Source organism: Heterodontus francisci, chromosome 35 (genome assembly GCF_036365525.1).
Source record: "Heterodontus francisci isolate sHetFra1 chromosome 35, sHetFra1.hap1, whole genome shotgun sequence".
NCBI classification, from domain to species: Eukaryota; Metazoa; Chordata; class Chondrichthyes; order Heterodontiformes; family Heterodontidae; genus Heterodontus; species Heterodontus francisci.
In genome coordinates, this window is record NC_090405.1 from 57755525 (window position 1) to 57773564 (window position 18040).

Consider the following 18040-nt stretch of genomic DNA (forward strand, 5'->3'; position numbering starts at 1 on the left):
AGAAAGGATCTTGGTTTAGAAGATCGAGAATTAGAATCAGTATGGGTGGAGATCAAGAATAAAAGAGGTCAGAAAACACTGGTGGGAGTAGTTTAGAGGTCCCCTAACAGTAATTATACCATTGGACAGGGCATTAAGAAATAATTGAAGCTTGTAACAAAGGCCGTGTAATAATTGTGGGGGCATTAATCTTCATATAGACTGGACAAAATAAATTGGCAAAGATAGTCTGGGAGATGAATTTGTAGAATGCTCTTGCAACAGTTTCCTGGAACAATACATTTAAAACTAACTAGGGCTAAAGCTATTTTAGATCTAGTATTGTGCAATGAGGCAAGTTTAATTAGTAATCTTTAGTAAAAGATCCTCTGGGGGAAAATTGATTATATTATAATTAAATTCCATATTAAGTTTGAAGCGACATACTCCAGTGCCAAAAAAGAATTTTGAACTTAAAGCCAATTGCATAGGTATGAGGGGAGAGCTGGCTAAGATTGATTGGGTAAACAGACTGACAGGTACGACAGTAAATAAACAGTGGGAAACATTTAAAGAAACAATTCAAAATGTTCAACCAAATACATTCCATTAAAAACAAAAACTCAGCAAGAACGATCTATCTATCCATGGCTTACTAGGGAAGTTAAGGATAGTATTAGATTAAGAGAGGAGGCTTATAATGTTGCAAAGTATAGCATTAAGTCTGAGGATTGGAAGTGTTTTCGAAACCAGCAAAGGGCGACCAAAGAGTTGATGAGGGAAAAAGTAGAATATAAAAGTAAACTAGAAGGAATATGAAAACAGGTTGTAAGAGTTTTTCTTCTTTGGCTTCCTTGTCTTGAGAGACAATGGGTAAGTGTCTAGAGGTGGTCAGTGGTTTGTGGAGCAAGCGCCTGGAGTGGCTATAAAGGCCAATTCTAGAGTGACAGACTCTTCCACAGGCGCTGCAGATAAAATTGGTTGTCGGGCTGTTACACAGTTGGCTCTCTCCTTGCACTTCTGTCTTTTTTCCTGCCAACCGCTAAGTCTCTTCGACTCGTCGCTCTTTAGCCCCGCCTTTATGGCTGTCCACCAGCTCTGGCGATCACTGGCAACTGACTCCAACAACTTATAGTCAATGTCGCAGGACTTCATGTCGCGTTTGCAGACGTCTTTAAAGCGGAGATATGGACGGCCGGTGGGTCTGATACCAGTGACGAGCTCGCTGTACAATGTGTCCTTGGGGATCCTGCCATCTTCCATGCGGCTCACGTGGCCAAGCCATCTCAAGCATCGCAGGCTCAGTCGGTTGTATGTGCTGGGGATGTTGGCTGCCTCGAGGACCTCTGTGTTGGAGATACGGTCCTGCCACCTGATGCCAAGGATTCTCTGGAGGCAACAGAGATGGAATGAGTTGAGACGTCACTCTTGGCTGACATACGTTGTCCAGGCCTCACCGCCGTAGAGCAAGGTACTGAGGATACAGGCTTGAAACACTCGGACTTTTGTGTTCTGTCAGTGCGCCATTTTCCCACACTCTCTTGGCCAGTCTGGACATAGCAGCAGATGCCTTTCCCATGCGTTTATTGATTTATGCATCAAGAGACAGGTTACTGGTGATAGTTGAGCCTAGGTAGGTGAACTCTTGAACCACTTCCAGAGCGTGATCGCCGATATTGATGGATGGAGCATTTCTGAGGTCCTGTCCCAACATCATTTTCTTGAAACTGATGGTTAGGCCAAATTTGTTGCAGGCAGCCGCAATCCTGTCGATGAGTCTCTGCAGACACTCTTCTGTGTGGGATATTAATGCAACATCGTCAGCAAAGAGGAGTTCCCTGATGAGGACTTTCCGTACTTTGGTCTTTGCTCTAAAACGGGCAAGGTTGAATAACCTGCCATCTGATCTTGTGTGGGGGAAAATTCCTTCTTCTGAAGACTTGAACACATGTGAGAGCAGCAGGGAGAAGAAGATCCCAAACAGTGTAGGTGCGAGAACACAGCCCTGTTTTACGCCACTCAGGATAGGAAAGGGGTCTGATGAGGCGCCGCTATGCTGAATTGTGCCTTTCATATTGTCATGGAATGAGGTGATGATACTTAGTAGCTTTGGTGGACATCTGATCTTTGCTAGTAGTCTGAAGAGACCACGTCTGCTGACGAGGTCAAAGGCTTTGGTGAGATCTATGAAAGCAACATAGAGGGGAATCTGCTGTTTGCGGCATTTATCCTGTAGCTGGCGAAGGGAGAACAGCATGTCAATGGTGGATCTCTCTGCTCGAAAGCCACACTGTGCCTCAGGGTAGATGCGGTCAGCCAGCTTCTGGAGTCTGTTCCCCACTATGCTGAGCAGGGAGATTCCACGGTAGTTGTTGCAGTCACTGCGGTCACCCTTGTTCTTACAGAGGGTGATGATATTGGCATTGTGCATGTCCTGTGGTACTGCTCCCTCATCCCAGCACAGGCAAAGAAGTTCATGGAGTGCTGAGAGTATAGCAGGCTTGGCACTCTTGATTATTTCAGGGGTAATGCCATTCTTCCCAGGGGCTTTTCCACTGGCTAGAGAATCAATGGCATCACTGAGTTCCGATTTTGTTGGCTGTTCATCCAGCTCATCCATGACTGGCAGAGACTGGGCTGCATTGAGGGCGGAATCAGTGACAACATTTTCCTTGGAGTACAGTTCTAGGTAGTGCTCCACCCAGCAGTCCATTTGCTTGCGTTGGTCAGTGATTGTGTCCCCTGATTTAGACTTGAAGGGGGGTGATCTTCTTGATGGTTGGCCCAAAAGCTCTCTTAATGCCATCATACATTCTTCTGATGTTTCCGGTGTCGGAGGCCAGCTGAATACGACTGCATAGGTGTTGCCAGTAGTCATTTGCGCAGCGCCTGGCTATTCTTTGTGGAACGTTTCTGGCTACTTTCAGTGCTACGGATCTTAACTCGCTGGGGGCTTTCTTGTAGTACAACAGTACAGTGCGCTTAGTGGCTATGACAGGTTCCAGCTCTTCAAAGTGAGATTGAAACCAGTCTGCATTCTGCTTCTCACGTTTGCCATAGGTGGTCATTTCTGAGTCATAGATAGTATCACTGATGTGGGCCAACTTCATCTCTGCATCCCCTGCAGGAGTGTTTTGAAGAGCTTTTTCAAGTGAATATAGAAACTTATGTAACAGCTGTAGATAAGAAATTCTGTTAGTGTTTATGCGCGGGCGGCCCTTCTGCTTGGAGTGAAGATTCTTTGAATTGAGTCGAACTTTGCTGCCCACCAGGGAGTGGTCGGTGTCGCACTCTGCACTGCGGAAGTTGCATGTGATTTGGACACTGATACAGAGGCTCGGCTTGTGACGATGAGGTCCAGCTGGTGCCAACAACGTGATCTTGGGTGTCTCCATGAACCTGGTGACAGGGTTTAGTATGAAAGAACGAGTTGGTGATGCAGAGGTTGTGATAGGTACACAACTCCAGCAGTCTCTGTCCATTCTCATTCATCCTTCCAATGCCATAGCACCCAAGGCAGGAGGGCCATGAGTCATGGTCAGCCCCAACCCTGGCGTTAAAGTCCCCCAGCAGGAACAAGTATATAAAAAGGAGAGTGGCTGAAATAAACATTGGTCCCTTCGAGGCAGAGACAGGAGAAATTATCATGGGGAATGAGGAAATGGCAGAGACGTTGAACGAGTACTTTGTGTCTGTCTTTCGAGTAGAAGACGCAAATTACATACCAGAAATAAAGGTTAACCAAGGGACTATTAAGAGTGAGGAACATAAGGTAATTAATATCAGCAGATAAGGCAAGAGGTTGCGAAAATAATAAAAAGAATTAAAGGCACTCTATCTGAATGCATACAACATTCACAACAAGTTAGATGAATTGACGACACAAATGGAAGTAAACAAGTATGATCGAATTGCCATTACAGAGATGTGGCTGCAGGATGACCAATGCTGGGAACTGAATGTCCAAGGGTATTCAACATTTTGGAAGGATAAGCAAAAGGGAAAAGGAGGTGGGGTAGCGCTATTACTCAGGTAAGGAAGCATCTCTGGAGAGAGAACAGAGTTAATAAAGGATGAGATCAGTCCATTAGTAAGAAAGGACCTTAGATCAGAAGATCTAGATGTAGAATCAGTTTGACCTAAAACGTTAATTTTGTTTCTCTTTCCACAGATGCTGCCCGACCTAAGGAACCCCATCTCTTCATTTTTGCTTTTGTCATTGTGTGCATAGTGCTAAGATTCCTGGAATGTATACAAATTTTTTTTTAGAACAGTATGTTGAGGAACCAACTAGAGGACGGACTATTTTAGATCTAATATTGTACAATGAGAAAGGGCTAATTAATCTCATTGTAAAGGAGTCTCTAGGGAAGAGTGACCATAATATATAGAATTTTACATGAAGTTTGAAAGTGATGTAGTTCAATCTGAATCTAGGGCCTTAAATCTAAACAAAGGAAACTACGAAGGTATGAAATGCAAATTGGCTGTGGTAGATTGGGAAACTACATTAAAAGGTATGATGGTAGACAGGCAATGGCTATTATTAAAGAAAATTAATACATGGTTTACAACACTTATACATTCCTTTGAGGTACAAAAACTCAACAGGAAAGGTGATCCAACCGTGGCCAACAAGAGAAGTTAAGGATTGCATTAGATAAAAAAAGTTGTAAGCCTGAAGATTGGGAGCATTTTAGAATTCTGCAAAAGAGGACCAAGAAACTGATAAAGAAAGAGAAAATAGAACATGAAAGCATACAAGCAAGAAAATAAAATCGGACTGTAAAAGCTTCTATAGGTATGTATAAAAGAAAAGATTAGCAAAGACAAATGTGGGCCCACTACAGGCAGAGACAGGAGAATTTATAATGGAGAATATGGAAATGACAGAGAAACTAAACAAATACTTTGACTGTGTTCACGGAGGAAGATACAAAAACCTCCCAGGAATACTGGAGAACCAAGGGACTAGCGAGAATAAGGAACTGAAAGAAATTAGTATTAGTAAAATAGTAATCCTGGAGAAATTAATGGGACTGAAAGTTGATAAATCCCACAGTGTTGAAAATGGTGGCTGTAGAGACAGTGGATACATTGGTGGTCATCTTCCAGAATCTATAGATTCTGGAATGGTTCCTGCAGATTGGAAGGTAGCAAAGATAACCCCACGATTTAAGAAAGGAGGAAGAGAGAAAACGGATAACTACAGGCCTGTTAGCTTGATATCGGTAGTAGGGAAAATGCTAGAATCTATTATAAAGGATGTGATAACTGGACGCAGAAAATAATCGTAAAATAGGGCAGAGTTAACATGGATTTATGAAAGGGAAATCATGTTTGGCAAACCTGTTGGAGTTTTTTTTGGGTGTAACTAGCAGAATGGATAAGGGGGAACCAGTGGCTGTGCTGTATTTGTATTTTCAGAAGGCTTTCGATAAGATCCCATACAGGAGGTTAGTAAGCAAAATTAGAGCACATGGGATTGGGGGTAATATATTGGTATTGATTGAGAATTGGTTAACGGACAGAAAGCAGAGAGTAGGAATAAACCAGTCATTCTCAGGTTGGCAGGCTGTGACGAGTGAGGCACTGCAAGAATCAGTGCTTGGGCCCCAGCTATTCACAATCTATATCAGGGTTGTCCAACATACGGTCCCGCAGGCCAGGATCCAGCCTGCCAAAGGTTTCCATCTGGCCTGCGAATGTATTTCAGAGATGAGAAATTTTCCATTGTCTTCTTCCAGACCAGCTTTTTAAAACATTATGCTGTCAGTTTCACAGCTGACAGGTGCTGACATCGGGAACAGCGGTTTCCCAACTTCGGACAGATTCGGAATTTTCCAGCGGGTTTGGACTTTTTTTAAAAGCCCGCCGGAAAACCCCAAATCTGTTCAAAGCTCAGAAGCCGCTGTTCCCGATTTCAGCACCTGTCAGCTGTGAAACTGACAGCGTGATGTTTTAAAAAACTGACCAACCACAAAGCTGCTGTTCTGAACGCTCCCACTCCCTGCAACTGTCAGAGAGAGAGAGAAGAGAGAGAGAGAGGGAATAAAGAAAGAGGGGGTGACAGAGAGAGAGGGGGAGAACAGAGAGAGAGAGAGAAGAGGAGCAGAGAGAGAGAGAGAGGGCCAGCAAGATAAAGGGGGGACACAGAGAGTGAGAACAACATGAGGGAGGAACAACACAGCAGGGGGAACACAGAGAGGGGGGGACACAGCAAGAGAGACAGTGAAATAAGGAAAGAGAGTGATCAAAATCACCTTTGACAGATGGACATCTATCTGGAATACTCCACATCACCACCATAAGTGTGCGGGCAAACATGGACGACTTGTACAAGTAAAAAAATGCTAAGTATCTCACTAAATCAGTGTCCAACATAGTGATGAGAAAGTAAGTCAATAAGTTAAAGCTTCTTCACAGAAATGCATGTTGGTTGATGATTTGATTAATGGTAAGATACATTTTAATGCCTTTATCTTTCTAAAATTTTCTCACCAGCCCCCTATGTAAGACAGAAATTGTAATGTGGCCCACCACCCCAAGTGAAAAGGTTGGACAACCCTGATATATATCAATGATTTGAATGTGGGGACCAAATGTAATGTTTCCAAGTTTGCTGGTGACATAAACTAGGTGGGAATGTGAGTTGTGAGGAGGATGCAAAGGGGATTTAGATAGGATAAGTGAGTGGGCAAGAACATGATAGATGGAATATAACATGTGAAAAATGTGAAGTTATCCACTTTGGTAGGAAAAACAGAAATGCAGAGTATTTCTTCACTGGTGAGAGATTGGGAAGTGTTGATGCCCTTGTTCATAAGTCAAGTGCAGCAAGCAGTTAGGAAGGCAAATGGTATGTTGGCCTTTAGAACAAAGAACAGCACAGCACAGGAACAGGCCACTCGGCCCTCCAAGCCTGCGCCGAACTTGATGCCTGCCTAAACTAAAACCTTCTGCACTTCCGGGGACCGTATCCCTCTATTCCCATCCTATTCATGTATTTGTCAAGATGCCTCTTAAACGTCGCTATCGTACCTGGTTCCACCACCTCCCCCAGCAGCAAGTTCCAGGCACTCACCACCCTCTGTGTAAAGAACTTGCCTCGCATATCCCCTCTAAACTTTGCCCCTCGCACCTTAAACCTATGTCCCTTAGTAACTGACACTTCCACCCTGGGAAAAAGCTTCTGACTATCCACTCTGTCCATGCCGCTCATAACTTTGTAAACCTCTATCATGTCGCCCCTCCACCTCCGTCGTTCCAGTGAAAACAATCCGAGTTTATCCAACCTCTCCTCATAGCTAATGCCCTCCAGACCAGGCAACATCCTGGTAATCCTCTTCTGTACCCTCTCCAAAGCCTCCAAGTCCTTCTGGTAGTGTGGCGACCAGAATTGCACGCAATATTCTAAGTGTGGCCTAACTAAAGTTCTGTACAGCTGCAGCATGACTTGCCTATTTTTATACTCTATGCCCCGACTGATGAAGGTAAACATGCCGTATGCCTTCTTGACTACCTTATCCACCTGTGTTGCCACTTTCAGTGACCTGTGGACCTGTACACCCAGATCTCTCTGCCTGTCAATACTCCTAAGGGTTCTGCCATTTACTGTATACTTCCTACCTGCATTAGACCTTCCAAAATGCATTACCTCACATTTGTCCGGATTAAACTCCATCTGCCATTTCTCCGCCCAAGTCTCCAACCGATCTATATCCTGCTGTATCCTCTGACAATCCTCATCACTATCCGCAACTCCACCAACCTTTGTGTCGTCCACAAACTTACTAATCAGACCAGCACTGGTCCCAGCAAAGGTCCCAGCACTGATCCCTGCGGAACACCACTAGTCGCATCCCTCCATTCAGAAAAGCACCCTTCCACTGCTCCCCTCTGTCTTCTATGAAAGAGCCAGTTCTGTATCCATCTTGCCAGCTCACCTCTGATTCTGTGTGACTTCACCTTTTGTACCAGTCTGCCATGAGGGACCTTGTCAAAGGCTTTACTGAAGTCCATATAGATAACATCCACTGCCCTTCCTTCATCAATCATCTTTGTCACTTCCTCAAAAAACCCAATCAAATTAGTGAGACACGACCTCCCCTTCACAAAACCATGCTGCCTCTCGCTAATAAGTTCGTTTGTTTCCAAATGGGGAGTAAATCCTGTCCCGAAGAAGCCTCTCTAATAATTTCCCTACCACTGACGTAAGGTTCACCGGCCTATAATTTCCTGGATTATCCTTGCTATCCTTCTTAAACAAAGGAACAACATTGGCTATTCTCCAGTTATCTGGGACCTCACCTGTAGCCAATGAGGATGCAAAGATTTCTGTCAAGGCCCCAGCAATTTCTTCCCTTGCCTCCCTCAGTATTCTGGGGTAGATCCCATCAGGCCCTGGGGACTTATCTACTTTAATGCTTTGCCAGACACCCAACACCTCCTCATTTTTGATAACGAGATGACTGAAACTATCTACACTCCCTTCCCTGGGCTCATCATCCACCAAGTCCTTCTCTTTGGTGAATACTGATGCAAAGTACTCATTTAGTACCTCGCCCATTTCCTCTGGCTCCACGCATAGATTCCCTTCTCTGTCCTTGAGTGGGCCAACCCTTTCCCTAGTTACCCTCTTGCTCTTTATATACGTATAAAAAGCCTTGGGATTTTCCTTAATCCTGTTTACTTGCTTAAGTTCCTTCCTACTGTCTTTATATTCCTCAAGGGATTCGTCTGTTCCTAGACTTCCCGCGCTAATGAATGGTTCCTTTTTCTTTTTGACTAGGCTTACAATATTCCGCGTTATCCAAGGTTCCCGAAACTTGCCAAACTTATCCTTCTTCTTCACAGGAACATGCAAGAGGATATGAATACAGGAGTAAAGAAGTCTTGCTGCAATTGTATAGAGCTTTGGCGAGACCGCACCTGGAGTATTGTGTACAGTTTTAGTCTCCTTATCTAAGGAAGGATATACTTGCCATAGAGGGCGTGCAATGGAGGTTCACCAGACTAATCCCTGGGATGGCGGTATTGTCTCATGAGGACAGATTGAGGAAGATGGGCCTATATTCTCCAGAGTTTCAAAGAATGAGAGGTGATCTCATTGAAACTTAGAAAATTCTTACAGGACTCGACAGAGTAGATGTAGGCACGATGTTTCCTCTGGCTGGGGGGTCTGGAACCAGGGGACACAGTCTCCGAATAAGAGGGAGGCCATTTCGGACTGAGGTGAGGAATTTCTTCACTCAGAGGATGGTGAATCTTTGGAATTCTCTACCCCAGAGGGCTGTGGAAACTCAGTCAGTCACTGAGTATATTAAAGAGACAGATCAATAGATTTCTTGATATTAAACACATCAAGGAATATGGGGATAGTGTGGGAAAATGGTATTGAGGTAGACAATCTGCCAGGAATGGCCTACTCCTGCTCCTATTTCCTATGTTCCTATAAGAAGAATTGGAGAAAGGGACTAAAAGCTGACCAATCCCCAAGACCAGATGGTTTATATCCTAGGTTCTAAAAGAGATAGCCGCAGAGATAGCTGGTGCACTGGTTATGATTTTCCAGAATTCTCTAGATTCTAGAATGGTCCCAGCGGATTGGAAGCTAGCAAATGTAACACCGCTATTCAAGAAAGGAAAGAGAGAGAGAAAACAGAGAACTACAGGCCAATTGGCCTGACATCGGTCATTGGGAAAATGCTGGAGTCTATTGTTAAGTCTTAAGAATGCACTGAGGAAATCATAGTATGATCAGACAAAGTCAACATGGTTTTATAAAAGGGAAATCATGTTTGATGAATTTATTGGAGATTTATGATGATGTAACTAGTAGGGTAGATAAAGGGGATTCAGTAAATGTAGTATACTTGGATTTCCAAGAGGCACTTGATGAGGTGCCACAGAAAAGGCTGATATGCAAGATAAGGGCGGATAGAATCAGCGCTAATATATTAGCATGGAAGCAGAGAGTAGGGATAAATGGGGCATTTTCAAGTTCGCAGGCTGTGCTGGTGGAGTGCTGCAAGAATCAGTGCTGGGTCCACTGCTATTCACAGTTTACAGTAACGATTTGGACTTTGGAATCAAAAACACAAATTCTAAATTTGCAGATGACTCCAAATTGGGGAGGATAGTCAGTACTGAGGAGGTCTGCAACAAATTACAGGAGGACATTAATAAACTTGCAGAATGGGCAAATAATTGGCAAATGAAGTTCAACACAGATAAAGGTAAGGTAGTACATGTTGATAGGAAGAATAGGGAGGTCACTTATTACTCAAGTAACATTCGCACCACACATGTGCCGGGCAATGACAATATCTAACAAGAGAGAATCTAACCATCTCCCCTTGACATTCAACGGCATTGCCATTGCTGAATTCCCCAGCATCAACATCCTGGAGGTTGCCATTTGCCAGAAACTGAACTGGAGCAGCCACATAAATACTGTGGCTACAAGAGCAGGCCAGAGACTGGGAATTCTGCAGCGAGTAACTCACCTCCTGACTCCCCAAAGCCTGTCCACCATCTACAAAGCACAAGTCAAGAGTGTGATGGAATACTCTTCACTGGCCTGGATGAGTGCATCTCCAACAACACTCAGGAAGCTCGACACCATCAAGGACAATCCCGCTTGATTGGCACCCTATCCTCCACCTTAAATATTCACTCCCTCCACCACCAACACACAGTGGCAGCCGTGTGTACCCGATACAAGATGCACTGCAGCAACTCACCACACATCCTTTGACAGCACCTTCCAAACCTGCAACAAGGACAGCAGATGCATGGGAGAACCACTACCTGTAAGTTCCCCTCCAACTCACACACCATCCTGACTTGGAAATATATCGCTGTTCCTTCACTGTCACTGGATCAAAATCCTGGAACTCCTCCCTAACAGCACTGTGGGTGTACCCACACCAGATGGACTGCAGTGGTTCAAGCAGGCAGCTGACCACCACCTTCTCAAGAACAATTAGGGAATAGCAACAAATGCTAGCTTTGCCAACATCGTCCACATTCCATGAAAGAAAAAAATAAAACTTGGAAGGTGCAAGTCTAGGTGGGGTAGAGGAACAAAGGGATCTCAGAGTAAAATACACCAATAACTAAAAGTTGCGCCACAGGTTAGCAAGGCCATTTAAAAATCAAACACTCAGCTTTATTTCTAGCAGGATTGAATTGAAAAGTAGGGAGGTTATGCAAAACCTGTATCAAACCTTGGTTAGATGACACTTAGTGTACAGCGTGCAGTTCTGGTCGCCATATTGTAGAAAGGATATAGAGGCACTAGAGAGGGCACAGAAAAGATTTACAAGGATAATACCAGAAGTGTGTGGATATACATATGCGGAAAGGATTGACATGCTGGGTCTCTTTTCTCTTGAAAATGGAAGTCTGAGGGGTGGCCTAATAGAGGTCTTTAAAATAATGAAAGGTTTTGATAGAGTGATAGAGAGAGAATGTTTCCCCTTGTGGGGAAAAGCATAGAGGCCGTCTATATAAGATCATCTTCAAGAAATCCAATAGGGAATTCAGAAGAAATTTCTTTACCCAAAATGTAGTGAGAATGTGGAACTTGCTACCACGAGGAATGTTTGAAGCGAATAGTATAGATCCATTTAAGGGGAAACTAGACAAGCATATGAGGGAGAGGGGAATAGAGGGATACAATGAAAGATTTACATGAGGAAAGATGGGAGGAGGCTGGAGTGGAGCATGAACGCTGAGATGGACTGGTTGGGCCGAATGGCCTCTTTCTCTGCTATGTATTCTATGTAATAAGGCATACAAGATCCTGAGCTTTTTAAATAACGGCATAGAGTAAAAAAGCAAGGAAGCCATGGTTAACCTTTATAAAACATTTGTTCAGCCTCAGCTGGGGAATTGTGTACAATTCTGGGCGCCACACTTTTGGAAAGATGTAAGGGTTTATAGGGGATACAGAAAAGATTCATGAGAATGGTCCCAGGGATGAGGGACTACAGTTACATGGATAGATATGTGAAGCTGGGTTGTTCTCCTTAAAGAAGAGAGGGTTGAGAGAAGATTTGATAGAGGTATTCAGAGTTATGAGGGGTCTAACATGAGTTGATAGGGAGAAACTGTTCCTATTGGCAGCAGGGCCGAGAACTAGAGGACACAGATTTAAGGTGAATTGCAAAAGTACCAACTGCAACATGAGGAAAAAATGTTTTACGCAGCAAATGGTTAGCATCTGAAATGCACTTCCTGCGAGTATGGTGGAGGCAGATTCAATTGTGGCTTTCAAAAGGGAATTGGATAAGCACCTGAGAAACAATTTGCAGGGCTATGGAAAAAGGGAAGGGGACTAGCTGAGTTGCTCTCACAGAGAAGTGGCATGCCTATGATGGGCCGAATGGCCTCCTTCTGTGCTCTGACCATTCTATCATTCTACGACACCTCAGTGCAGTACTGAGTGAGTGATGCACTGTCAGAGCCTCAGTATTGAGGGAGTGCTGCATGGTCAAAGGGGCTACATTCAGGGAGCGTTACACTGTCGGAGGGGCAGTACCGAGGGAGCGTTGCCCTGTCGGAGAAATAGTCCTGAGGGAGCACTTCACTGTTGGAGGGCAGTATTTAGGGAGTGGTGCAATGTCAGGGGGCAGTACTGAGGGAGCACTGCACTGTCAGACGGGCAGTACAGTAGGAGTGCTGCTCTCATGGAGGGCATTACAGTGGGAGTGCTGCTCTGTTGGATGTGCCGTTTCTCAATGAGACATCAAACTGAGGCCCCTTCTGCGCTCTCGTGTAAACATAAAAGATCCCATGGCTCTATATTGAAAGTGAGCAGGTGAGTTTTCCTAAACTCCTGACAAATGTTTATCCTTCAATCAACATCACTAAAAGACACTAGTTGTTTGTGAGACCTTGCTGTGCACAAATTGGCTGCCACGTTTCCTTGCATTATAATAGTGACTGCACTTCAAAGCACTTCATTGACTGTAAAGATCTTTGGGACATCCTGAGGTTGTGAAAGATGCTATATAAATGCAAGTTCTTTCTTTCATGGTACTTTGTATCCACCAAGGATTATTTTTAGTTGATAGGATTGCAGCTTTCAATGTAGCAGCCATTTGACCAACAAAACCTAAAACTTGCCAACTAGAAAGCTTTTTAGACCATTCAAAGTTTTTATATTTTATTGCTTAATGGCAGCCATTCTTACCTACAATGTTCAGTGAACTTGAAATAAAGTTCATTAACCCCACAGATATAAAGACAGATGAGGGAGGTTATTGAACCCATTGAGCTCAAACATCTGAAGAAGGCAGAGTATCCAACTACTTTTTGAATCATTCCAAAGTTTTTGCTATCTCTGTTCTACCCAGGAATTATTCCAGATATTAATTACTCTTTGTACAAGGAAGTGCTTTCTCACATCAACAGAATTTATATTGTACTTTTGATGTTAAAAACGACCCCAAGGCGCTTCACTAATGGATGTAAGGAAAGCAGGTGCCAAGCAGAGAACAGAAAGATAAGTAGACCAAAAGCCTGGGTTGCAATTTTTAAAGAGGTGTGGCTCTTATTCTCTTAACAAAGTCACAAATGATATCCGATCTGACTGTGAGAAAGGTAAACTATCCCTCTTTTTTCTCGACCTTTCTGCAGTCTGACACAGTTGACCAAACATACTCCTCCAGTGCCTCTCCAGTGTCAGCCAGCAGGGTGGGACTGCACTCAGGTTCCATTCTTAGTTATCTAATTGTAGACAGAAAATCAACTATAATTGCTCTGTGCCCACTCCAGCACCATTGCCTCTGGTATCCCCCAAGGATCTATCCTTAGCCCCCACCTATTTCTTATCTACATGCTGCCCCTCGTTGACATCATCCGAAAATACTGACGACACCCAGGTCCACCTCACCATGACCTCTGTCAACCCCTCCACCGTCTCCAAGTTACACTGCTTGTCCGACATCCAATACAGGATGAACATGAATGACTTTCAATTAAATGCTGGGAAGACTGAAACCATTGTCTTCATTCCCACTACAAACTCAGTTTCCCAGCAACCTATTCCATCACTCCCTGAGAACTGTCTGATTCTGAACCAGACTGTTCGCAACCTTTGTCATATTTGACCCCAGGATAAGCTTCTGACCACATATCCACACCATCACAAAGACTGCCTGTTTCCATCCTCGTAACATCACCCGACTCCGCACCTCTCTCATTTCATCTGCTGTTGAAACCCTCATCCATGCTTTTATTGCCTTTAGACTGCACTCCTGGCTGGCCTCCCATGTTCTATCTTCATAAACTTGAGGTCATCCAAAACCCTGCTGCCCGTAACCTAACTCACACCAAGTCCTGTTTGCACATCACCCCTATGCTCGCTGACGTACATTGACTCCTGGATAAGCAACACCTCAATTTTAAAGTTCTTATACTTGTTTTCAAATACCTCCACATTCCTTATCTCTGTAATCTCCTGCAGATGCACAATCCTTCATAATATCTGCACTCCTCTAATTCTGGCATTCTTGAGTATCCCCAATTTTAACCACTCCACCATTGGTGCCCGTGCCTTCAGATGCCAAGGCCCTAAGCTCTGGAATTCCCTCTCTAAACCTTTCTGCCGTTACACCTCTCTTTCCTCCTTTAAGACGCTCCTTAAAACTTGTATCTTTGACCAAGCTTTTGAACATCCATCCTGATACGCCCTTGCACTGCTCGTTACATACATACATGCATATAAAATTAGGAGCAAGTGTAGGCAATTCAGTCTCTTGAGCCTGCTCCGCCATTTGACAAGATCATGGCTGATCTGATTGTGGCCTCAACTCCACTTTCCTGTCTGTCCCCCCATAACATTTGACTCCTTTGTCTATCAAGAATCTATCTAACTCAACCTTGAATATATTCTATGATCCAGCCTCTAGGAGAAAGCGAATTCAACAGACCAATGACCCTCAGAGAAAAAAAATTCTTTATTTTGAACCTGTGTCCCCAAGTTCGAGTCACGCCCAGAAGTGGAAACAAACTTCCAGCATCCACCCTGTCAAGTCCCCTCAGGATCCTATATGTTTCAATAAAATCACCTCTCATTCTTCTAAACACCAGTGGATATGGGCCCAACCTGTTCAACCTTTCCTCACAAGATAACCCTTCCCCATCCCAGGATTCAGTCGAGTGAACCTTCTCTGAACTGCTACAAATGCAATTTTATCCTATTTTAAGTAAAGAGACCAAAACTGTACACAGTACTCTAGATGTGGTCTCACCAACGCCCTGTTAGGCTGTAGCAAAACTTCCCTGTTTTTATATTCGATCCCCCTTGCAATAAATGATAACATTCCATTTGCTTTCCTAATCACTTGCTGTACCTGCATACTAACCTTTTGTGATTCACGATAGGCCGATGGGCCTGTTTCTGTGCTGTATAATTCTATGACTCTATGTACCAGGATACCCAGAACCCTCAGTATCAGTGGGTTCTGCAGTCTCTCTCCATTCTATTCTTACTGCCAAAGTGGACAAGCTCACATTTTCCCACATTATACTCTATTTGTAAAATATTTACCTACTCATTTAATCTATCTAAATATCCCTTTGTAGATTCTTTATGTCCTCTTGACAACTTACCTTCCTACCTAGCTTTGTGTCATCTGCAAATTTAGCTACCATACATTCGGTCCCTTCATCAATGTTATTTATATAGATTGTAAATAGTTGAAGCCCCAGCACTAATGCCTGTGGCACTCCACTAGTCACATCCTGCCAACCTGAAAATGACCCATTTATCCCTATCTCTACTTCCTGTTAACTAACTAATCCTCTATCCATGCTAATATGTTACCCCCTACACTATGAACTCTTATTTTGTGTAATAATCTTTGATATGGTACCTTATTGAATGCCTTTTGGAAATCCAAGGACACCACATCTACAGGTTAACCTTTGTCCATGTTGCTAGTTACTTCCTCAAAGAACTCTAATAAATTAGTCAAACATGATTTTCCTTTCACAAAAGTATGTTGACTCTGCCTGATCGCATTATGATTTTCTAAATGTCCTGCTATAACCTTAATAATGGATTTGAGCATATTCTGTATGACAGATGTTAGGCTAATTGGCCTATAGTTTCCTGCTTTCTGTCTCCCTTCTTTCTTGAATACAGGAGTTACATTTGCTACTTCCCAAGTTGATGGGAACTTTCCAGAATCTAGGGAATTTTGGAAAATTACAACCAATGCATCTACTATCTCTGCAACCATTTCTTTTAAGACCCTAGGATGCAGGCTACCAGGTCATAGAGTTATACAACACAGAAACAGGCCCATCGTGTCTGTGCCGGCCATACAGCACCCAACTATTTGGCTGAGGGCAACAGAGGCCATCGCCCGTCCCTTCGGAACGGTCCTGGGGACTTATCAGCCTTCAGTTTTAATAGTTTTCCCAGTACCTTGTTCAAGTTCCTCCCTCCCTTTATCTCTTGCTTTTCAAGTATCTTTGGGATATTTTTGTGTCTTCTACAGTGAAAACCGACACAAAATAGCTGTTCACTTCCACCATTTCCTTGTTACCTATTATAAATTCCCCAGACTCACTCTTTAGAGGACCAATGCTTACTTGAATTACTCCTTTTTAAATACTTGTAGAAACTCTTACTATCTGTTTTTATATTTCTAGTTAGCTTTCTCTCATGCTCTAATTTCTTGCTATTTTTAGTCATTCTTTGCTAGTTTTTAAAATCTGTCTAATCTTCTGATCTACCACTAATCTTAGCAGAATTGTGCACTTTTATTTCAATTTGATACTATATTTATCTCCTTTATTTAGCCATAGATGGTGCATCCTTCTGTTAGAGTCTTTCTTTCTCACCGGAATATATCTTTGCTGAGAGTTATGAAATATTTGCTTAAATGTCTGCCATTGCTTCTAAACTGTCCTATCTTTTAACCTAATTTCCCAGTTCCCTTTGGCTAACTCTGTCTTCATAACCTTGTAATTGCTTTTATTTAAGTTTAAAACACTAGTCTTAGATGCACACTTCTCACCCTCAAACTGAATGTGAAATTCTATCATGTTATGATCACTCTTGCTTAGAGGCTCCTTTACTATGAGGTCATTTAATTAATCCTGTCTCATTGCACATTACCACGTCTAGAATGGCCTGTTCCCTGGTGGCACTAGAATGTACTGCTCTAAGAAATTGTCCTGAATACACTCTATAAACTCATCTTCCAGGCTACCTTTGCCAATCCAATCTATATCTAGATTAAAATCACCCATGATCATTGAAGTACCTTTCTTACAAGCCGCCATTATTGTCAAATTTTGCTTTATAATTCTCCAGTGAAGCACCTTGGGACTTCTAAATTACATTAAAGCTGCCATATAAATCGAGGTTTTTGTTATTGGAGAGGCAGAGAAGTTTCAGGAGGGAGTTTCATAGAATGAGACTATGGCATCAGTAGGTTCCATCACCAATGGAACATTTGGGACAGGACATAGGAATTGGGAGATCGCAGAGGTAAGGCCGGCCAAGGCCATGGCAGGATTTATAAACCAGGATGAGAATTCTGAAAGAGATGGATAGAGAGCACTGTGAGAGCAGCAGGTGGTCCGAGAACGCAGCGGGGATAAAGCAGCAGTGGAGAGAGATGGGGAGACAGAGCACTATGAGAACTGCGGTAGTCCGAGAGCACCACCACCGACGCACAGTGGCAGCAGTCTGTACCATCTTCAAGATGTACTGCAGCAACTCGCCAAGGCTCCTTCAGCAGCACCTTCTAATTCACGACCTCTACTACCTAGAAGAACAAGGGCAGCAGACACATGGAATCACCAACACCTGCATGTTTCCCTCCAATCCACACACCATCCTGACTTGGAAGTATTTTTCTATTCCTTAACTGTTGCTGGGTCAAATTCATGGAACTCCCTCCCTAACAGCACTGTGGATGTACCTACACCACATGGACTGCAGCGGTTCAAGTAGGTAGCACACCACCACCTTCTCAGGGGCAATTAGGGATGGACAATAAATGCTGGCCTTGCCAGCAATGCTCACATCTCA

General features: G+C 43.5%; 1 protein-coding gene across 14 annotated transcripts in view; it reads left to right on the forward strand.

Moving 5' to 3' along the window:
* Positions 1-18040, forward strand: part of LOC137350732 (leucine-rich repeat-containing protein 49) — a 422174-nt gene that overhangs the window by 356757 nt on the left and 47377 nt on the right. Inside the window, exon 18 of one of the 14 annotated variants that reach the window (XR_010969477.1) lies at positions 4574-4780. The exons of 11 other annotated variants lie outside the window; for them this stretch is intronic. Coding sequence is in view for 2 of the 3 variants with exons in the window: in XM_068015706.1 (XP_067871807.1) it covers positions 4151-4210 (60 nt within the window). In the remaining variant the exon portion in view is untranslated. 2 more of the 14 variants (XM_068015708.1, XM_068015706.1) reach the window with 2 other exon arrangements.